This window comes from Cupressus sempervirens, chromosome 7, assembly GCF_028749045.1.
Source record: "Cupressus sempervirens isolate cs-2001-9-10 chromosome 7, ASM2874904v1, whole genome shotgun sequence".
Classification (NCBI taxonomy): Eukaryota; Viridiplantae; Streptophyta; class Pinopsida; order Cupressales; family Cupressaceae; genus Cupressus; species Cupressus sempervirens.
The window spans coordinates 724,221,124-724,245,393 of record NC_143124.1 but is presented as its reverse complement, the minus strand read 5'-3'; the positions used below and the strand labels follow the sequence as shown (position 1 = coordinate 724,245,393).

The following is a 24,270-nucleotide window of genomic DNA, read 5'->3' as shown; positions in this document are numbered from 1 at the left end:
CCAGAACTCTTGAAAATCAAAAGAAGCAGCTCCCAAGGTATCTATCAGATTGTCTCATGCTTTTGTAAATTGCATGCCAACTCACTTCTTCATTCAATGGAGTGAGGAAACAACATAAGAAGACTTGGGTATGGCCAGTTAAAATTGGTGCTTTTGAAGTCAAGAAAAAACAAGATATTGCCACTTTTGATTCTGGGTGGGATCAATATCCACTAGAAGAGTACAACTCCCCTCACCCCTACTTCGACAACATAGGGATAGTACAACATCTAGTAAGGAAGCCATTTGTGCATGAGGATTCATTGGAAGATCATTGCATGAATGCAATAGATGACTATGATATTTGCATAAGGGATTATTGTTGGATGACTCTATATTTGGCAGAGAAGGTGCTCAAAATGAGGATCTTGGTAAAGGCTATCGAGAAATATATAGAAGACATCTTAGATCCTCTATATAATAGGGAAAATATTTATGAAAAGCCTATAATGAATGTTGAGATCAAAAGAGATGAAATCACAGACATCAATCATAGAGCAAGGCACATAGTTCAATTAACAAAGGAATGGATCAAGAAACTGTCATGCCCAAAATTTTGGGCAAAAGAAAACTATAGTTTTTTTTTTTGAAAGTTAATTCTTAATCATTCTCTCGCAAGGACCATACATTGTCGACTAGGTTAGTGATTGACCAAGACTACAAAATATCTAACATTCATCTTCATAGGGTTGCAACATACTTACCATTTCTAACTAAAGTGATCCTTGCTAGGTAGAATGAAGGTTCATCTCTACTTTGCTTCAAAAAGCAAGGGAGTAGTTTTATAGATACATCATTATGGTTATATGAAATAAAATCAATCTCCTCTATGCTCTCGATGTTACTATATATATATATTAGGTTTAACTAGCTATCAAGTCATGGCATTCACTTAGTATGAACTTGATCTTACATCAAGGGTAGGGTTTCAATGAAGGGGTGCTCTTACTTAAGATGTGAATGAATATATGTCATGCTTAAGGTGTTGCAACATACTATAAAATCCCTAACCAAAGTGGTCCATACTAAGTTGGTCAAAGGTGCATCATGAAGGGTATTAGAAGTCAGAAGAGACTTTAGGTGGATACTACCCTATTTAAAAGAAAATTTCATTCTTCAAGTTTTTCAATGTTAGCATGCATAGATAGCCATGTATGTATTCATGCATATAAACCACACATATATATATGGAACTACACATGATATTTAAGTTACTCCATCCATAAAATATGTACTAGATAATCCACCTCTAACTAACTATCCATGTCTTCAAATAACCAACTACCATCCAACTCCCCTTTACTAATACTCACTTTTATAACAAAACACATAGATTATTAGGGTTATTTTAATTTCCAATCTATCCATAATTTGATCTCCCATTTACTAACCAAATTCTAAAGCATGGTCCATTAACTAAATGAATTTATCAACTAACTATTTGAAGTACCTACTATTCATTTAATGCATTGTAATGACTAGGTTCAATTGTATTAACTATCAAATATCTCCATACGAATCTATGAACTAATTCCTACCATCACCTATTTTAAATTTCTAAATTGTTGTTAGTCTCACATTCCATAACTTAACTGTTAGGTACCAACTATCTTTATCCCACTTTCGAGGGATCTTTAACCCACTAATTTTTAATTGTATTTCATATAGATCTCTAACATACAATCCCTCTATGTAGACTATAATTACGTGATCTAAATATATATATTTATTCAATTCACATAATACTAAATCACATGATATAAGTATATTTATATTAATCTACATATATGCTATCCCTATATTATAAAACTCATATAGAAAATCACATCTAAGATATAATTATTATGCATGTCATTTGTTACATCATAATATACTTGACTATAATACTTCACCCCTTATCTACAATACTACTAATCTTTACTTTCTACTAACTATCTTTATTATTTTTTGTTAGATAAAGAACTAATTATAACTTACTCCAATTAATTAATACTAAAATTCTATGTAATACTTACTAACCCAATGCATTTTTTGGCCCTAACTAGTCTACGTACTAGATACTCTATACTTACGACCTATCATACAACTTTTTATACAAACACATTTCATAACTATACTTTTAATAAACTCTACTTACTAACTTACATCTACAAATATTCAATAATTTTAATACCAAACAACATCCTATCTAAAACTATTAGCATTAACTAATCTAACTTTTATTAATATAACCAAGACCCCACTTTCCTATATCCCTTAATACTCATTACTTTCCAAAACATTAAAATATCTAATTACCACCTCCTAACCCCAACTGGTCCCCTTCCCAAGCACCTAATCCAAGTGCTAATTCTTATGCAATCTCCCACTACCCTGTGCACTTCCCTCTATGCACCTACCCCCATCTTCCTCCTCCCATGTGCATTTCCCTTAGTGCTATAATTCCCTCTCCACTCACATGCCACATTGGACGTGATATGGTAGCTTTTCCCATGACACGGACAATGAAAAGGGTGACAGACGTGGGAAATGAGGATAGTTCCCATCGCCAGCCCTTGACCACCTGCAGGTATGATTGGAGCATGGGGACTGGTCATCGATCATGGACCACTTCCCCATTTTAAAAAAAATTAATTAATTCTTTGATTTCTAACAAGGACTTTCCCTTTAACTATTAGGGCCTGTTTAGTGAGCGAAATAGGAATACGTATTCCAAAAATTATGAATTCCTTGTTTGGATGCACCAAAACAGGATTGGAATACGAAGCAAAAATGGAATATGTATTCCATTTTTGGTCCAAAAATGGGGTTTTCCAATTCCACCAAAATAGGTGGTATTGGAATACGTATTCCTATTCCATTTTTTTTAATTTTAGAAAATATAAATTTTTAGGTTTACGAATTTCCATCAAATATTGGTTGAACCAAACAAAGAACAGGAATATGTTCTATTCCAGAATACATATTCCTATTTCGCTCACCAAACGGGCCCTTAGGGTGGTCAAACATCTCCTAGGGGTTTACTTCATTGATAAGGAACTTTTTAATTATATTTATTGAGTGGTCTTTTCATAAGGTTAGTAGCTCCCAAGGGCCTAACATATAGTAATATATATTACTTTTTTTTGGGGGGTGACTTAGGCATAGTCACAGGATGCTAGAGTCTTTTCTTAAACTATTATTATTGGACTAGGTGATGTGATTTCTCTCTTCCTTTATGATTAATAATATGTCATTTCTTGGTTGAGAGACTAGATGCTGAGAATATTCCCTTGAATATTTTATTGGTCTATAATAGACCTAGAACTATTCTCTACATCCCCATACAAAATCCAGAGAGGTATTTGTGCACATATAGGGTTAGAGTTTTAGAGGTGAGTTCCTATCATAAGTTTATTAGATTTATTTCCTCTATTCAAATCATAATTTTGATGATTAGTTTGATATTATTATCTATCATTCTAGTGAGTATGTCAAGGTTGGTAATGATGTTAAATTTACTTGAAAACTTTGGAATATAAGCTTACATCCTAAAGTTTGTTCATGCAAGTTACTTGATAGACTCCATCATTTTCATCTATTACATTTGAATAAGATACATTTGAACACATATGCTAGAACAATCCTTATAATGAAACTTTAAGTGAATTTAATTACCAAACTTATTTACATGATGGAACTCCTTTTTATGAGCAATCATAATTGAATGCACTTTCCATCTATGGCTCAAGAATGAACATTACTCAAACAATGTCTAACATTTCCCATGATGGTTTAAAACATTAAACTATCTAGTTGAAATAAATTATATTAAATTACAATTGTATCATTAAGGACATTCATCTCTTCATGTCATTACATATGAATTCTCATCTCAACAAAATGATCCAAGCTATACTTTCACAATCCTTACATTTCTAATATGAAATAATACTTTAACAATACAATTAAGAGGGAGATCCCTCCATACTATGAGATGCACAAAAGACAAGTTCTCCTTCATGTGACATCATCACAATAAGAAACTCCATGATTTTCCCATGAAATATTTGAGCACAAAATATGCAAATACATCACAACAACAAAAAAAGGACCATGGGTGCTTTCCACCCAACCATAGGCCTCCAAGGAGACCACCCCCATGCCAAGGGAACAAGACTCAAACAAGGACTCACATACAATCTTGCAAGAACATATACATTACATCTCAAAGCTTGAACAATCCCATCCAAAGGATAAATCACAATGGTTCGCCAATGGAACCATAAACATAGGGAGAAGGTGTGCTTCTAAAATAGAGATTTTCATATCAAACAATGCCTACAACAAACAATTTTCATGCCCTTTCGGGGCTTCCACCATATAACCATATCATGCCCTTTTGGGGCTTTCACAACATCTTCCATACACACTACCATCAATTGTAGCCCTCTTGGAGCCCATACTCCACCAAAACTTCCTTTATACATCATACTTCCCTTATCACCCCTAGCAAGATATGAATGATTATGGCATAAATGGAGCCCATACTTCAAGTTTCTCAATACATTTTCAAGCCCAAATAACCCCTTCACCTTGGACTTCTCTTCCCTTCCCAAATGGTGAGTGAAGCCCTCACACCCATAGCAACACTCATGAACAAAATCATGGAATATCAAAACAAATAGGAAAACAATGGAAATCAAAACTTCATGCTCATCACAACACAACACAACATGATACAAGATAATACCACACATTTCCCTTACAATTGCATTTTCCCTACCTACATTCTCATGAATGCAATACCAAGATTCAATCTTCAAAATGGAAGCAAACTATCTACATGGAAAGAATCACCAACCTTGAACCCTTTTGCAAAATGGACATGAAAGTTTGTAGAAGAGCTCCCTCCAAGCTTCAAAACCCTCAGAGTCTCTAAAATTAGAGAATGGGTAGACAACCCACTAATTTCATCCCCAATCCTCTAAAAAGGATCCCGAAACCCCCACTATCTAAAAATGGTCATAACATGAGCTGCCTTTTTTTACACCCTTGTCTCCTTCTAAAAATGTAGCCTTGACCAACTAATAGAGTGGAAGAAGTCATGTGACACTCCAATTTTCGAATTTTTCTGAAAGTGACTTGTTTAGAGGGCTCCCAAGGTCATCTAGGCCTACTAAAGGTTAGATTTAGACCCCCAACCCATACTACTATCATGTGGGCACTTATTTTTCACCATGATAACCCCCTAGGACCACTTTTTGATCCCCAAAATTTAATGGAAGGTTGGAATTCGAACTTCAATGGATAGGGACTTATCCTAACACTTTTAAATGTGAGGTTAACTTGGATACTATGTTGGGGTTATGTTTAGGTTAGGTTACTTTTCCAAAACCCTAAATGCCAATTCATTTCCATGTGGACAAAACAAGTGTCAAGTGACACAACACAACATATTACATTTTAAAATGACTTGTCCTCGATAATACATGCATTCAACTATCACCCACATACCATTCACATTACAAAATAAAATATATTACAAAGAGGTTTGAATCCTTTCCACAAATCCAAACTTGGCCATGTCATGTTTCACTTGGGTTTGAGCCATGGTCCCCCATTAAATCCCATGGTCAAATTCCTACGCACTAAACTCGAGCATTAGTAGTCCAAGAAATCATATAAGTAACATATAAATAAGTACAATAAATCACTTTCACATTCAACATTAGGCTTGCATATTTCATCATTTCCAATTAACTTTCCGTTTTCTAATCATTTTCTTATAAAACATTCAAAATATTAAAATACCAATCCCAACATATCAACATTGATTCTTATGTAACATGATCAAATTAACTTTTTGAACAACCTCATAATCTATTTTCTACCATAGTGATGAAATATTGAGTTCATGACTATTAAGTTACAAGGCATGTGAGTTGGGTTCATTTGCATATCTAAATCTATCCTTTGGCACTAATTTTCACTTGAACATAACAATTTGACATTTCAAATATTTCTACAATTCAGTTTCCATTAAAGCAATTGAAATAGTTTAGAACATGAAATTGAATCATTAAGTACATCAATTAGGTCCTAATATGTAGACAAAGGTACAAATCATAAAAATGGAGATATTAAAATGACATAACCCTATAGTCTCAAAAGTGTATCAAAACATAGAATTAGAAGTATCATAATGCAGATATGTCATCTATGCTAGGGAAAATTGGTTGAGGCCTCACAAAAACCTTTCCTTAGGCTATTCCTCTTCAAGATACAACATTCCCTGTGAAGGGTAAAGGTCCAAAAGTTACAATACCAACTAATGAGAGCTATTCACATCCCAAATTATACCATTTTTAGCCTTCATATAAGCCTTCCCTATTCCATTTCCATTCCATTTCATCTCATTATGACCATTTTTACATTGCATATGACTTAATATATATAATTAGTATTTATTATAGTTTTGAGATTAAATTATGAAAAATATATTATTGATTGCTTTTTACTAATCTTTATTACTACAACATAGTGATTTATGAGTGCAGATGTTCCTATTGCCTATTTCACAGATTCTTCCTATCACATTTGGTATAAGAATTGATAATGAAGATTTTTCCATCATTCATTCTCCTCTTTACTACTAATTTAACTATGTCACCTCACAATCATTGAGTTCACAATAATAATATCTTATATTTAATAGTCAGAAGATACGATTTCATGAAGAAAACTTGTTGCCCAGGCATTGAACAATGCTTTTGTTGGGGATACAGTGCAATATGAAACCTTCTTGATATGTGCCACTGAACTATACCATTTCCTAGTAGATATTGTAATAGCAAAATGACTTATCACAAGATACATGACGCTAGTACTCCTTTATGGGCTATGTGACTCCCTCTCCACCAACTATTCTATTTTGTTATTGTAACCAATATTCTCAAGCCAACCACAAATAGAATAATTCATTAATGATCGAATATCCCCATTTATTATTTGTATGGTGATTAAAACAAACAAATTGGACACGCAAGAAACCAAACTCGTGATGCATCCTTTTACATTGGACAAAACCATGATCAACCGCTTTAGATCTATGATAAAGGTTATCTTATGTTGAGGTGAAAACATCCATCATTTCTTATTGTAATTATCCATAACCTATTATGGTACATATTGTTATAAGTTGCATCTATATAAGCAGCATTAGACAAAAGTAGGGAGATATATGTACAATCCTGTAGAACATATAGTAGTGTGCAAAGATTGTTATTATTCTAAAACATAAATTCCATATTTCAGTGTATGGTTAAGAAGTTGTAAAATCAATTTGTTTCTTCATCACCAGGTAGCTACGGAGGCAGGCCCACTCTGAAGTTACTTGATGATTCTTTTATGTATAAAGTGCATTTGAGTTTGTTTTCATTTATATTTTAATTGGCTCAACATTATATGGTATACATTTAATCATAGTGTATTAGTTTAAATATGTGATATCCATCTTCGATTGTTTAATAAGATTTCATATGAATTAGATTATAAATTAATAAATTACTTATTTCTAGTTGCAATTATTGTTATCACTAATTATTTTTGTTATGAGTTGCTTTTATTTCTACAGTTTCTATCCCCATGAAGTGACAGTTCTTGTTGCTAGGATTTATTTGTTTTATCATAGATTTGCTTTCACAAGTTGTAGGTGCATTCATAATCCCTCATCTCACAACTATCATCCCTTGATGGCATATTGCTCGAGCACCTTTCACAAGCTTATGTTCTTGGATTGACATGTATAGATCAAACTATATTTCATCATAAATTGTTAATTCTTTCATATTATCTACCCCAGTGTTAGCCTATCACTAACCTTCCTAGCTCAATCTCTTGTGAGGTAAGAAATGGTGCATCAACATGAGTGAGAGGTTGAGTATTTTGAAGTAAACAAGGGTGTCAAAAGAAAGAAATCTCCTATAAAGGAAAAGAAGTAGATCGATCAGGATCAAGTACCTCAACAAGAACAGTTACTACCTACACAATTAGAGCCTCAAGCTGAGCCCAGTCAAAAGCCACAAGAAGCACTACAACTAGAAGTGGTAAGGAAGAGAAAGAACAAGAGAAGGAGGAAGAGTAGAGGGTGTCACGGTAGCTACAAAATAGGAATATCCTCCCCCTTGGCTCCCAAAAGAGAAAGAATTGAATCACAAGTGGTGGGAACAAGGAGGAGAAAGTTAAAGAAGAAAATTACTCTATCTCCTCAAGTCCCTGAAAATTTCTTGAAAGTTGAAGTGGAAGAAGAAGAAGAAGAAGGGGAACCCATTGAATATGTCCCCTGGAGCCAAAGGACATGTGCAACTAGGGAAATGGAAGAGGAAATGAGAAGAAGCTCAATAGTGACACCTCCATCTGCTCCAAAAGAACCTATTCAAGTTTTAGCATCAAAAGATGAGTAGCAACAATGGATAACTAATATGGAGGGTCAAGAAACATATTTTTTCAACCTCTCCAATTTTGAATTCATGCCAATAGGTACTAAGATGGTGGGAGAAAAGATAAGAAATACCCCCAGGAATGAATCCTTAGGAGAGGACTGGAGTCAAATATTGCCTCTACCTCAAGGACCTTTGGGTATTCCACCACCACCATCTCAGGACTTAACATTCCTAAATAAAAGCTCAATTACACCACTTCCTTAGGCTATAGAAATAGAATAAAAAGAAATGGAGGAAGCTGAGCCCCAATAATTGCAAGCTAATGAAGTATCGAAGGAAGGGAAAATGCCTAAAAAGCCTCAACAAACTCATCACAATACAGAGGCTACAACCTTAGCCCAAGAAAATACAGAGACTCTAACAAGTGATTTTTCTCAATGGGAAAAGACTCTAGAGAGGGCTGATAAGGGAAAGGGTCATGTAGTGGAAACCACCTCTTCAGTCAAGTAAATGTCTACTAGACTGACATGGCTAAAGAGGGAGGTTATGTTTTGACAAAAGAAGCAGTTGAATTTAACTGCTAATGAGGGAATGAGAGGGCTAGTCAAAGCCATCAAGAAGTCTAAGCCACCTACCACTGATTTACAAACATTGGCCTTCCTCATGAAGAACCAAGATGAAGACTTGCTTGTGCATATAGCTACTCCTCCTCTGTAGGATGACATCGAACAACTGACTCCTAAGGACTATCAAATAAAATAGGTCATGTTGGGTAGGCCCATGGTAGAGTGATGATCGATAAGGGAATGAAAGAGGTGTTTAGACATATGGATCGAGATGAGTCTAAGTTGATTGTGCTGCAGAAACAAAAAAAAAACTTTTAAGAGGTTATTTGCATGGAGTTGCGAGCCCTATAGACTTGGATAATCTAGATATCGCTTTTATTGTGGAATTAGATAGGAAAGAAAAGGGAAATGTCTAATTAGACCCATTTTTGGAGGCATGTTAGAAATAGCGTGACATTTTGAGGAGAAAGGTGTACAAATAATACAAGGGAACTTGAACTTTTTGTACTGTATTTAGTCGAGTGCAGATAATCTGGTATCCATAGTGAACAAGGATTTTGGATTAATGGATGAGGTACATACCTGGGCTAAAGACCTATAGGTGCTCCAATCAATAAAAGGCCAAAGGTATCATACACTCATGGAAGTATTCACCACTCAGGAGCTTGATAAGTTGGATGAATAGATAGAGAAGATAAATGTTGGCAATAAAGTCATGGAGGGTTTACATGCAGATATTTAGAAAATAAGAGACCAAACTCAAGAGCAAATTTTGGAAGCATAAAGGTACTGCAATATTGCTTGCCTTGAGATTTTTGAAGATAAGTCAAAGACTAATCTTAATATAGTGCAATCAATAATCCAAAAATTCCAAGGAACCTTTGAGGATGCTTCATCATATGAAGATATTAGGCAAGCATTCAAGGACTGAAAAGGTAGTGTTGGATTTGGACACTAAACTTGAGGATTTTGGAACAACCTATCGACAATTAGTAAAAGATAAATATAGAACTCTAGATTTTCCAAAAGTTTCCCAAGTGATGAAGATAATAGAGAAATTTAGGAGCAAACATCTAGACATCATTTTGGTATAAAGGGGAAGAAAATCAAAGTGCTACAAATTTAGTTCTGACACTTGGGAAAATTTTGCATTTTTGGAACTTGTCATCAAGGTGCGCAGGTGTGCTTTTCACAGAGGTGCGCCGATAGTTTTGAAGAAGCGGTGCACTGATAGTTAATTGTCTATTCCCAATTTAGAGCATTCCATGCACTAGAAATGTATTATGAATGCAATTCAAGTCCCAAAAATTCTTAGAGAAGGTCAAGCTTCCATTTTTAAAGCTTCTAGAGACTCCCAGATCATCTTACAACTTCTTTCTTCTTATCTACTTCTTCTTTTATTGTGTTAAGTCATGTAAAGGCTCATACACCCATTAATTGATATAAACAAGGGTGGAGACCTACTTAGCACCATTTAGAGAGTCAGTTTGTATATAATTAGATTTTAGCATGAGTTGCATTTTAAGAACTCTCTGTCCTAACACAAAGGGAGGAGATGATTTCCTATAAATACATGGATGTAATATGTACTCCAAGTCATTATTTGATGCAATAATATATGTTATTGGTGCTCTCAATCTAAGTGTAGTTATTCTTGTTCGAGTGTGTTATTTTTGTGAATGTATATTCATGAATAATAATGGAGCCAATGGTTTTATTGTATTTTTTTGATTGTACGACCTTTTAGTTCTAGTATTTTCCTCATGTTAAAAAATTCTACAGACATACCAAGTTGGAGAAAAGATCACCTATTGTTCTTGCATAGCTTCTTGTCTCCCATGAGCACACTTTATGTGGCCTTGCAATTTGATAAGAGGTGAAACATCTTTTGATTATTACTGAGTTCCCATTGACAATTGCATTAGTGGAATTGAGGAAGCATTGCTCCTATTTTCATTGGCTTCCTACCCTATCTTTTTGACAATTTAACTCACAAACATGTTGTTACCGTGGTTTATGTCCTCTAGGAATTTCCCTTTCAAGTTATTTGTTTTAATCTCTTGTTACCTTATCTTTGTTATTTTCATTGCTAACACTTGGTTAAAATAGGAATTCAAATAGTTGCATTGATAAATTGCATTCATCATAAAATAGAAAATACCAAAAATATATCTCTTTTCTGGTTACTTTTCAAATAGAAAATCAAACATATTATCCAAAATTGGTCAAACTAGCAAAGGCATCCTTATGAAAATACACATTTATCTTCAATTGAGTGGATTCCAATAGGTCACAATATCGCCTGGAACCTTGGAGTTGATCCTAAATTAGTTTTTCAAAGAGAGGAGTTTGAAAGGATTCCTATTGTTAAGCATCATGCAAAATGACATCTCAACAGAAGTGGTACTAGAAGGAGGGCCCAAACCATTTGGAAGAGAAAAACAACTCACTATTTTGAAATTCTACAGTTTTTGAAAGTTTAGAAAAAATTTCGTCTGAAACTATCATAAGGTGCTTAGGTGTGTTGTTTTGAGAGAGTGCGCTTCTAAAGAGGTGCACTTTTTCCCAAAATTGATGCAAACCAGAAGATCTTGATCCACCATCTTCATTTCAGTGAGCTTTAAGATCATCAAATAGTGAACCAGAGTTCTTAGAACTTGGTCATTTTTGTAAGCCTCATAGAGACAAAGGACTACAAAAAATTCTACTACTTCCATTCCAAATTTCAACATCTCTAGTTTGACCTTCAAACCAACCACCACCCATCATTTTACCAATTCCTCCACTGATGGCCTTTTTTGCAAATGCAGTAGATTCACCAATTAACTTGCAAGGTGCACTTAATGACCTTCCCAAGAATCTTGAGAAATTATTCCCAAGGTTCATCTATGGAGAAACACAAATAGTAGAGGACCATATCAAAGTCTTCAAAGAAATATGCAATCAAAAGAAAGTTCAATAGGAGAATGTGGTCCTCTATTTATTCCCATACTCATTGGGAGAATTTTCCTTTAACTAGTATGTAAATTTACCACTAGGATGTATCCAAAATTGGGTCACCTTTGAAAAGTTTTTCCATGAGAAATTTAAAACATCCGTCAACCTGGTTGTGATACATCATCAATTCATATCAATCAAAAGAGATCTAGTAGAGACTATTTCGCATTTTAATCATCACTTTCACATGGCTTACTACAAGTTGGAAACACCCTATACTATACCAATAGAAGTTGCAATATACATTGATCTAAATGTTATGGACCATCTCACTGGTATCTTTCTACAAAGGCTACCTGTTGCAAACATTGATACATTAGAAAAGGTCTTTGATGAAGTAATTACCTTTACTAAGCAAGCTAATCCTAATGGAGGAGGATTGATGATTCCAACTCAAGCAGCTATAATGATACCAACTTATCCTGTTGGAGCACCAATGATGCCTAGTCAATTCATTCCAATGAATCCAGTCTCACTACAATAGACACCATCTATACCAGTTCTAGCCATAACTTACCCAAGATATGAACCTCCAAGAGCTTCTTTCTTTGAGCAGAAGGTAGCAACATCTGCTGAAGCAGAAAATAATGTTACATCTGAGATTGGTCAAATAAAGAAGACTATGTCTCAAATTACCAATGAATTATGAGGTTTTTGTAAGGGTAGAACAATAACTTTCAGAGAATGAATGTATCCCATTACAACAACAACTATGGTTAGAACTACACCGAGAATTTCAACGAAAATAACAATACGGGAAATGACAATGTAGGGAACAATTACAATCCTCCAAATCACAATAATGGATACCAGAGGCAAAATCTGTTAGGAATAAAGTGTCTCAACCTTGTATAATTCCTATTCTTATTATTTGTTTTGTAAAATGTATTTCTTGCAAATAATGTTGATGTGTCGACATCTTGAATTGTGTGTAAGGAGATCATGACTAAAACAGTTATGACGGATTCCTATGACATGTAAGAGCTATGTTAGGAAGATTCAATGACAGGTGAAGACATGTGGCAACTAAGATATTTGAGTACTGTACACTCTACCTCAATAGTGGGGTTCGGGGCATCGCCCCAAAAAAAAATTTGGGGTTCCTATTTTCTCAGAGAATGGTAAAACCCTAATACGGTTTACCTTTTGGAAGTAGCCCCAAGTGAATCGCATGTTATAAAAATTTTTAGGGTTGCGAAGAGATGCGATGCGAAAAAGGTGTATTGTTGGTACTACAAGTAGCTACTGGAGTCTTCTGTTGTTGATGTTGAACTTGCATTGCAAGTGTATTGTAACCTCGTGTTGAAGATAATACATTGTGTAGGTTTTGAAGGGGTGGGGTTTTTTTACTGAAAGGTTTTTCCCCACCGGAAAATCCTTGTGTTATGTGTTCCTTTCTCTGTCTATTTTCTGCATGCATGGTTGGCTGCAATATTGTTGTTTACATGATATTGAATCTGTAAGTGTAGAAGATTTTAATAGGATTTGCATCATACTTTCCTTATGAGATTAGTGTAGGAAGTTGTTTCCGCACTTGAGTTTCCTTACAAAATCAACAATGGAATACTCGTCCAAACAATGGAAGCATCCCTTTTGATAATAACAATAATGTTGAATTTATGGATATCAACCAGTATGACAGTAATCCAAATGTACCTAACGGTGATGGGTCATATTTCAATGGAAATCAAGAAGTGAACCAAAATTCACGAGGCAATAGTAGTGAGTCTTCTATGAAGTACAACTCTATGATGTTAAAATCTTATGATTCTCCACAAAATCTTGAAATGGAACAACCAACTAATGAAGAATTCACTTTTTTGTTCAGTCAAGAATTGAATCCTCAACTAGAAGAGATGATAGCTTTTCAAAATGACAAGTAGAATACTTAAAATTTATGTAACTGAAGGGAACCTATGAATAATGGGATTCTTCCTGACTTGCATCCAACACCTCCTAATCCAAGAGCTAATAACAATCCACTACCTACCAGAGCACCCTACGTTGGGCAACAAAATCAAAATCAAGTGAATGTGCATACAATTTTGAAAAATCACATATGGGCAACTAAAAAGTGTAGTGTAATGGAAGATCTAAAGAGAACCAAAGCTAATATGTCCATGTTTGATATGCTAAAAAATCTTCCTAATAAAAGGGAAGCAGTACTAAAGACTTTTGATCATGCAAAGGCAATGCCTAATGCAAACATGGTCCCTTAAAAGACAACATCAAAAAAAGTCAACACTTATGAGGCAATGCCTACCATGTATAAAGACAAGGCTAAAGTGTCTCCTTTTTTCTCAATCTCAGGATTTTCAGGAGCTTCTTGTAATGTCATGCCACTTCGATAGCTCAAAGGTTGAGAGTCACTTCTGAACCCTCAATCAAATAGTGATACAACTCGATAAGATGAAAGTGAAAGTTATCAAGGTATTGAAAGATGTTAGAATACAGTTAACTGTAGACCGCCAAATTCAAGACATTATAGACATACATGTGGTGGAAATCCTATAAACATATGGATTACTGCTAAGTAGAGAATGGACAAAGTTCTTAAGAGGATGGTTCTCAACTGATTTTACTCAACTATGGCTACCTTGGAAGGGACTGAATAATCAAATAAAGTTCGATGTTGGGCCAAAGATGAAGACAATGATCATAGAATACAATGCACCAAACGAGGTAGCATTTTTTCAAGTTGAGTTAGGCTCCTACAAAGTGATGTCTCTTGACATAACTACTGCCAAGAGACCCGACCATTTGAATAAAGAATCTATGACCCATGTCCCAAAAGAAGAACTCGAGATTCAATTTGTAGACAATATGGTTGCAAACTTACAATGCTTAGGCGAGGAAGCAGACCCAAATATTTTACTTCTTTTTGGATTTTATAGGTTACACAAAGTCAGTCATTTAGAATTTGAATGCTCACACTATCAAGAAGAAGTTGCTAGGGTACTCACTCAAATAATGCAATCAAAAAATGGTCAAACTCCAAATGAGGTACAAAAGAAAAATTCAAGTTCCACATGCTTATCTAAATTTGTGGGGAATGATGAAGAAGAAAAAGAAGATTCTAATGTGTCATATAATGACACTTCTTTAGATGTGGGGTTTTATCTAATCCTCCACCCGAGATGATCAAAGTCCTAAGGTGAAGATGTTTTTTAAAAGGACAAAGTTGAACCTCAATGGTTTTCCATTTGAAACCCTAAATTAATAAAATTATTGAATTAATTGAGGGTATTCAAAGTCAAAAAGAGAAACAAATGGCCCCTGTATCAAAGATAAACTATGGCAACTCACCAAGTCCACCATGTGAAAGATTGCCATGGATCCCAATGAAACAATCTTTTAAAACTCAAGTGAAGAAAAAGCTAGGTACAAATAAAGACAAGTCTAGAAAGCCCAAAGAACAACTAATTTAGACACTCAGGTTTGATGGCTCTAAATGCAAATTAGAAGCTAGCACATGTATTAAATTAATTAATCCCAAAGGTAGGTATTTTTATGCAACATATCACTTACAATTTAGATGTACTAACAATGTTGCCGAGTATGAAGCCTTGATTCGTAGACTTCTCTTCGCATTAGAGAAAGACATCAAAGCTCTCATAATTAAAGGAGACTCTTAATTGGTCATTAGACAAGTGAAATCAATCTACTCTTTCAATGATAGAAGACTTCTTGTGTACTGGAAAATATTTTGGAACCTGTTGGAAGATTTTGAGACCTTGAACATAAGGTCCATTCCAATGAAAATGAACATGGTATTTGATGCCCTTGCCATTTCAACAAGTGTGTTGCAACCCGTTGAAAGAACAAAGCTAAAGAGGTTTTCAATTGAATTGGTTGATGCCCTGTCTATTCCAGACAACATTACAATCTTCCAAGTCTTCCAAGATGACCAACATATTCTCGAGTTCATTATGTGCAATGGCCTTTTCAAAGGACAAAAGATTGATGAAACTCCCAAAGATGATGAGCTAGAGGATGAAGATGAGATTATGAACTTGAAGACCAATACTATTGCTAAAGGGATGGTAGAGTTGGAACATATCTTTGATCAAGATGAATCAACACGTAGTAAAAGAAATGTTGAAGAAAAGGGGATTGAAGAATGTGATTGATATAATTTGGGTACGAACGAAGATCCTAAGTAAGAATCAACAAGGAATGTAACCCTCAAGAATGAGAAAGAATGATTCAATTGCTTACAGAATACAAAGACATCATAGCATGGAGTTATGAAGAACTCAAGATGTACGATCTTGAAATCATCACTCACAACATTTCATTAAAGCCTGATGCCAAACCCTTTTGCCAAAGGAAGAGACCAGTGAATCGCATAATTGAGCCTTTGATAATGAAAGAAGTCCAAAAGTTACTTGATACTAAAATTATCTTCCCAATCCGCCATTCTACATGGGTTGCTAACTTGGTTCTAGTAAGGAAAAACACTGGAGAAATTTTCCTTTGTGTGGATTTTTTGTAATTTGAACTTGGCTTCCATGAAGGATAATTACCCTTTTCCCTCACTTGATGAAGTATTGCAAATTGTTAATGAATCTAAAATGATGTATTTTCTAGATGGATATTCTAGATACAACTAAGTAATGGTAGATGAAGAAGACAAGTTGAAGACTACATTTACAACAAAATGGGGAACCTTTGCATACTGAAGGATGCCTTTTGGATTGATCAATGTGGGAGCCACATTCCAAAGAGCGATGGATGAAGAATTCAAAGGGCTAATAAACAAATGCATAGTTATCTACATGGATGACCTCACTATCTTTTCCAAACATAGGAGTACTCATATTGTAGACTTGAAACAAGTATTCAACCAATGTCAAAGGTATGGCATATCCTTGAATCCCAAAAAGTGTTCATTCAAGGTCACAAAAAGAAAACTTATCGGTCATATAAGTTCTAAAGTTGGGATATCCATTGATCCTGAAAGGATAGAAGTGATTCTTAATCTGTCACCTCCTCATAGTCGTAAAGAGCTGAGATTTTTCTTTGGCAAAATCAATTTTGTATGTAAGTTGATTAGTGGATTTACTGAGATAGTACGTCCTCTTAATGATTTGTTCGAGAAAGGAGCAAAGACTAAATGGGTTCCTAAAATAAAGAAATCTTTTAAAGACATCAAAGTGGCCATCTCTATGGCCCCAGTTCTTGTAAGTCCAGATTATGAATTACCATTCAAAATCTATTCATTTTCTTCAGGGCGAATACACCAAGTTGTGGTGCCAAAAATATGACACACAAATTTAATTCTAAAAGTGTGTGTGTCCTATAGCACATGCATGCTTTTAAGAAAACTTAAACGAGCTCCAAACTCGCGGCCCATTCCATTTGTCCTTGTTTTTTTTTGTTGGTGTCTTCTTTTCCCTGAACAGTGCACACGTGTTTTGTAGAAGTTGAAGAATTTTCTCACTCTCGTCCTAAAAATGCCTCCTCCTTGTCGGAGATCAAGATCGAGATCATCAAGTATATTTTGTACTCTTGTTTTTACATTGTTTTGTATGTTTTAGAATTGTTTTGCATTTTTTTTAGGTTTTTCTTCAAATTTGTTTATTTATTTAAAATGCAATTGTTTTCTTATTAGGAAATGAGAACAATCAACCACCAAATCCCCTGCCTAATCAACAAAATCAAAATGAAAACCCTCCATCAAATCAAAATGAAAACCCTCGTGAGGAAGAGCAAGAACTTTCGTAACCTTCACTGATTGAAAGACCTCCTCCTGGCACCCAAATATATAATGAATGAAATAGAAAGAGAGAAAAAGAGAATTAGAAGTAGTCATTGGTAGGTTGAAAGCTTGTAGGAAAACTAATCCTATGAAACCACAATCGGGCATCCTCCCTTGAGTCCATTATGAGTCATGTAGCTTCTATTAGTGGTCAGTTGGATATTTGGCATGTTAAGAGAGAGGAACAAAGAAGATATTATGCAAACAAATTATCCTATAAAGATGTAAGAAAAAATGACATGCTGAAAGGTAACATATGTGCATTGTTTAAAAATTCAAGAGAACAAGACATTGTTAAACATACAATTAAAAGGTTCCCCATCCATTGGTGCATACATGATGATATTAGAAATACATTTTGGGATAGATGGTGGATGGTCTTTGATGCCCATCTCTACAATAACAAAAAGGTTTCAATGTATTTCTTAAAGAAATTGTATTATGAATTTGTCCTCGGGGAGATCACAAATTATTTTGGCATATTAGATTCTCAGGGTAGAGGTGAAGGGTCATTATTTGAGAGTTCAAGGGCACTTCGTGACCCTAATGTAGTTAGGGCGCCTGTTGTCAAGTCATAGGGTAAGCATGTCATTATTCCTTTAGTTGTGAAAGAACATGTAGAGACCAATACTCTAGGGACTATCAATGCTTTGCCACAGACCCTCATTCATTACGTCAACCCATTTGTTGAGGAGGGTCCTTCTTTGCATCACAGTCACGTGCACGTCATGTGGATTCTTATGCATGTTTGGCAGTCACGTTGGAGACACTATGGATGATGGGCTAGTGACTAATGATTTCCTGAGTGACACATTTGGCATTGACACACAAGTAAATTACAACTATAACAAACTAATTTGACCAAATTTCGTATGTATAGTGAATGACTAATTAATTAGCATGTCTTGACATTGTTCAAAATTCAGAGTAAGAGTGTTGATGACCCTAGTACAGAGTCCTCAATCCCATTTTATGTCTCATCGATGAGTCGAGAGGTATGTATCAATTTAGTCATTTAAATTAATACATATATTTATTAAGTAATCATATGAAAGATTGACAAAAAAAAATTTATCCATGATACTATATCACTCATGATGTAATGATTGTATTTGATCCTATTTGCATATTTTTTGTTATCATTACATGTATCATCACCATAACATTTATAAAATGGATATTAATGTTTATGTTGCAACAAGACAAGCATGAGGGCCTAGGTTAGTAAATGGAAAAAGTGGATCCGCTAATCTTTATAGGTGACTTGCAAATATGCCTGCATGATTTATATTTAGTGAGAACCACATGTTAGATGGTGTGTATGACTAATGATCAAGATGTGGTCTAAGTTAAGCTAAGTTAAGAAATTGTAACTTTAATGATAATGTTGTCTTTTGAAATGTAAAATTGTAATATTTCTCATTAAGCTATTGACATTGTAAATGATCTAAAAGTATTGTAAGTGTATATGTATAAGTATGATATGAAGTAGATACAAAGTATCCACAAAATGGATCAATTCTATTTTATGACAGGGTTTGGTAAGCAAGCACAATTATGTGCTCCTCTATTGTGATTTCAAGGTATTGTGCAACTTTATTTCTAAAAGCATGAGACAAAAGAATATTAGACTTTAAATTTGTTTATTGACATGACATGAATTGATGTTTTGGTGTTGTTCCTATGAATGTATCAAATATGGTCACACATAATTAGAAAGGAGGAATATTGTCGGAGAGATGTAATCTAACCTTGTAAAATGGTAGGGAGGTAATGGACTTCACACACTCGCATTGAAAATGTCCTTGAAATGGTTAATCGATGCATGTGCTTGCTCAAGTATGCATGTTTGTTTAAGTGTGTTTACTTCAATGTGTGTAAATATTGTCTTTGAAAAAGTTGGTGTGCGTTATTAGAATGCATTTTAAATGAACTTGATCTTATAGATTTTACGCTAGATTCTAGATGTGGATGTATGGATTATCTAAAATAAATTAAATTATTAAATCATATCAAGTTTGAACTTTTTTATTTTTCTTGAGATCTGATTCCAAATTTCGATTGACGCAGTGGGAAGGATGTTACACCCCATTTTTTATGAAACCAAATAAATTAATTGTTCTGTTTCTATTTAGAATTTTGTCAAAACTTTTAATCTGAAAACATTTTCTCCTTGATTTATAAGATAACAAGACGGTTCAGTTTTCTTTCCTATGCATGGAATTTTTGGCGAGTGGTCATTTAATGATCTTGTCTTCTCTAATAACATAGCCACACCACAGTCTTAGTCTACTCCCTTCTGGCCGTATTAACCAGTCCTCACATGAACAGGAACGAACGAGCCTGATATTTTGAGCTGGGAAATTTCTTCTGATTTTATGTGTTCCATATAATTCTATTTCTTTTAACCAAAGATTTGATCTCCAACACAAATGTTTGGGTGCATTTTTTGTTCAATGCTATTAGCTCTCGGATTCCTCTCAGGTTAGATAGTCAGTGTAATAGGAAGACCACTTTTCTAACTGTTGTCTCAATTCTCGACGCCGCAAGGGAGGCCATTGTTTTGAAATGTTATTTTTTTTATCTCTGTTTTTGTTGTTTCTATTGACAAATAAATTGATGATGGCAGTCGTACATTTTTTTAAAATGCCATTTTAAAGGCCGGGCAAATATACTCAGGTCATTTCCTTAAAATAACTAAATTAGAACTACAGGTTTGTGGGGAAATATTTGTATCAGATTCAAGTTTCCTACCTGCAATATTTAGACGCCTTTCACTTCTATTGAAACTGGAGAATGTGAAAATTGTGTATTTGGGATACAGTGGCTCTGGGTTAAACAACAGATCGGCAAACATAATAAGAAATCTGACTAATCATTAATTATTTTCAGGGAAAAAATTGTGGAAATCTTGTTACAGACACGTACAGGTATGTATGTTCATGGTTTCAATGTCGAAACTCGGGAAGGTTACTCGTACAAAGTTCAGGACGGCTACTCTTAGAAACCCCATCTCAGGTCATAATAATGATCAGCTTACAAAGCTGAAGGTGATTCAAACTGCTATTTTCAAATTCTCAAAACACTGCAATCGATCATTTCCATCACCAGTAACAAATATTATACAAAACACCTCCAGGCAGAAGAGGAAACCAGAGGCGTATCTCGCCATTTCAGAACAATTTCATTCTTGAAATTTTCTATTGTGTAATTCCCTGATCCTCTATTCAATCTCAGCACTTCCAAAGCCTGCCACATCTTCTCTTCGCTCGTCTCAACGCCTGCGCCGCTGAATCCACACTCACTCGGAATCTGCCGTAGCTTCTCCTCCATTAATCCTTTGCCCTGCAAAGCCGAAACCCTAGACCGGATCTTCGGAGCGATGAAGATGTGCTCCATCACACGCGTGGCCATGGCCAAACCCTCGCCGGGCAGTCCCACTTCCAGAGATTCCAGCATGGCGCAGAAGTAGTCCACCGTGTCACTGACGTGGCCGTCGTGGATAGCCGCTGATGCTGACGTCAGAATCGCCGGCGGGAAGGGTGAACCGCGTGCGAGTGACAGAAACTTGAGCGCTTCCTCTTCCCTTCGATGGCAGGGCATATGTGGTAGATCGAGCATCATGTTAAATGCCAGGCAAAAATCAGGCTCCTGCCACAGAAGACGCTGCCGGAGGTCTTGTAACCTGATTTCTTCGTACGAGAAGGGAATTCCGAGAGCCGCAGCGGTACCGGAAAGCCTGCGTGCAGTCGATCCGGCGTCGTCTTTCCATTTCACGGCCGTTATGCGAAGCATTTGCAAAGATCTTTTCCCCTTCTGCGCAGCCAAAGCCTCCATTAATGGCGGCCACTGCAAACCTTCCCTTACATCAAAATCAACCACATGAAGTTTCCTCGCATTGCTCGAGGCAAAGCACTCCAGGATGCTCTGGTTCGCCGTAAAATGAGCGAACCTTGCGTAAGGGAAGAGCTCGTAAAGCGCCTGAAACGCCGTTGCGGACGCCTCTTTACAAATCTCCTCCATTTGTCTCTGCCCTGCACTTTCCGCCGCCTCCGGAAGGCTCGGACTGTTGACAAAGTAGTACGCAGCTCTCTCCATGTAAGTTCCGGTAACTGAAACCCTCCGTTTCAGACGATTGCTGATGACTTTCAGCAATTCCAACTCCTCCCTCTCCAAAGCCTCAGCCCAGGCTTTTAACAGATTTTCCACTGTAAATCTGCTGCTCTCCGCTTCGTCAAGAATTTGCCAGGGAAGAATTATGTGAGGAGTTTCATGCAATTCTACAGGCTCCGCTAGTACTGGATCTTGGAAATCCAGGGCAAAATCCATGAAATTATTAGCATCCTCAGAATTGAAGAAACACTGCTGCTGAGAAGCCTCTGTAAAGCATGAACTGATGTCACTTACGTCGGTTCCGCCAAAGGAAAAACTGTTCCCCGCAGACATGTCATTAAATTGGGTGAAAATGTCTTCCGGCTCACAAATCATGAAATCGTTGCAGGTCACGAAGTCGAGTCCCATTGATGGGTAGAGAGTCAGATCATGGATATCAAATCCAGTTTCCAAACAGAGCTCCATGCTTCTGTCAGGAAATTTGAGGTTTTAGGGGTGTTCCAAATTGTTGGGGGGATGAGTGTATTTATAATCCAGATGCGGGGACCCGCCATTAACATCAAAACATTCTCGGGATGTTGATGGGAACAAATGGAATGTCAAGAAACCTTTTTTGGGTTTTCGTGTTGGTGTTTTTTAAAAAGGATTACGCCATATCATGTTTTCAATATCCCTTGACATGTCATATTACATAGAGGGTCAACTATACATTTTGTGGGGAGGATAGCGTGTCCCTTTCATAATAGGATAGGCTAAAGACAAATTATGCAGATTATGAAGATCAAATGTTGAAATTAAAATTGGTCGACGACTTTCAGTTTAGAAAGGATAGCCCAACCCAATTTTATTATTAACAAATCTAGAATGTACACTAAAAGTTGAATAGGTACATGCTAGTAAAAAAAAACATATAATGAAAATCATAACACTCACCACACAAATCAAAAGTTTCATATTAGTGATAAAATTCAATTACATATTTAGAAGAAATTTCTAAAAGAGTGACATTGAAAAATAAAATCTACACATTGCTTTACTTGTAGTACTCTTCACATGATTGGTGGGAATATATCCATTCTCAATCTTCAAAATCCTTAAACCTATACATATAAATAGGTAATCTAAATAGCTATATGATTAAAACATAAGGTAAAATTAAACTAATATGCTCCTTATACTATTAAAAAAGAGTAGTCTTGACAATTTAATAAATAATAATTGGGAAATATTGTTTCTTCTATCATATCAATGATTAAGGATATTCTCAATATTATTTTTTAATATTTTATTTAATATTCTTCATTTATTATCAAGATAAGAAATTATACAATAGATCATTTATTATCAAGATAAAGAAATTATACAATAGATTAATGATTATTACTAAATAAAAAATAAAATGTATACAAATTTTTTTGAAATAAATAAATAAATTAATTTCATATTCATGTCCTCCGTTCTCTCTTTCCTCTTTTAATTAATGACAATGAAAAATATAATCTAATCATATATTCTTTTTTCAATCCGTAGTAGTTCATAAAAACCAAAAAAAGATCTCGTCAAAGGCTTAAAAATTTATAATGATAAGATAGAGCTGTCGAAAAAATTCTTTGATAGAGATATAAAACGAAGAATTGAGTGATATAATGTAGTTTTCCTTCCATTTGAAAGGAGATAATATTTTGCCACAATAAAATACCTATTCTAGATCATACAATAATATAATATAATATATATTGTCTATCAAAGTTATTTTAGAGGCAATTAAAAATGGTCATATTCATTTCTAGTTTTGTTCTTATGAGACATTTCACATTCATATGTAACTAACAAATTGGAATATGTTACAATTGACAATTCATTAGGTATTTTTAGAACATGCACATTGAAGGGTGTTTTAATCATAATACATCATAAAAGCATCTTCGAAAATATAATAACATTACTTTATATTTTTATGTTTTATTAATAATTTGAGCTAATATATTGGTGTGTGTTAATTGAACAAGTTTTATACTAGTATAGATATCTTAAATAAATCTATCTAAAGAAATTGATTAAATTTTAATTAACTGCACCCAAAATTATTTGTATTTAACTAATTCTATCTATTTTATTTTTTGCACTAACTTAAATTTTTTATTTTAATTTCTAAATAAATTTGATATTTATATTTTTAAAGATTATAATTTTAACAAATATTTTATGTGACATTTATTAATTAATTTTAAAAAGTTGTACTATGTTTATAATTCAATTTAAGATTTGACGTGTAGATGGTTATCAAAGTTAACCTAAAACTAAAAGTTAATATTAACAAACTCACACCATCTCACTCCACCCATTCTACCATTGTAGAATGCCTATCGGC

General features: G+C 34.8%; 1 protein-coding gene across 1 annotated transcript; it reads right to left on the bottom strand.

Annotated features, from left to right (window-relative positions):
- Positions 1-20,906: 20,906 nt before the first annotated feature.
- Positions 20,907-22,364, bottom strand: LOC149549280 (protein NODULATION SIGNALING PATHWAY 2-like). The gene has a single exon (XM_089794299.1). It carries the CDS (start codon positions 22,362-22,364, stop codon positions 20,907-20,909), a length of 1,458 nt encoding a protein of 485 aa, XP_089650425.1.
- Between the last annotated feature and the right edge of the window lie 1,906 nt (positions 22,365-24,270).

Coding starts and splice junctions, on each gene's coding strand:
- LOC149549280 (XM_089794299.1), bottom strand. CDS start 22,364: ATGGAGCTCTGTTTGGAAACTGGATTTGATATCCATGATCTGACTCTC.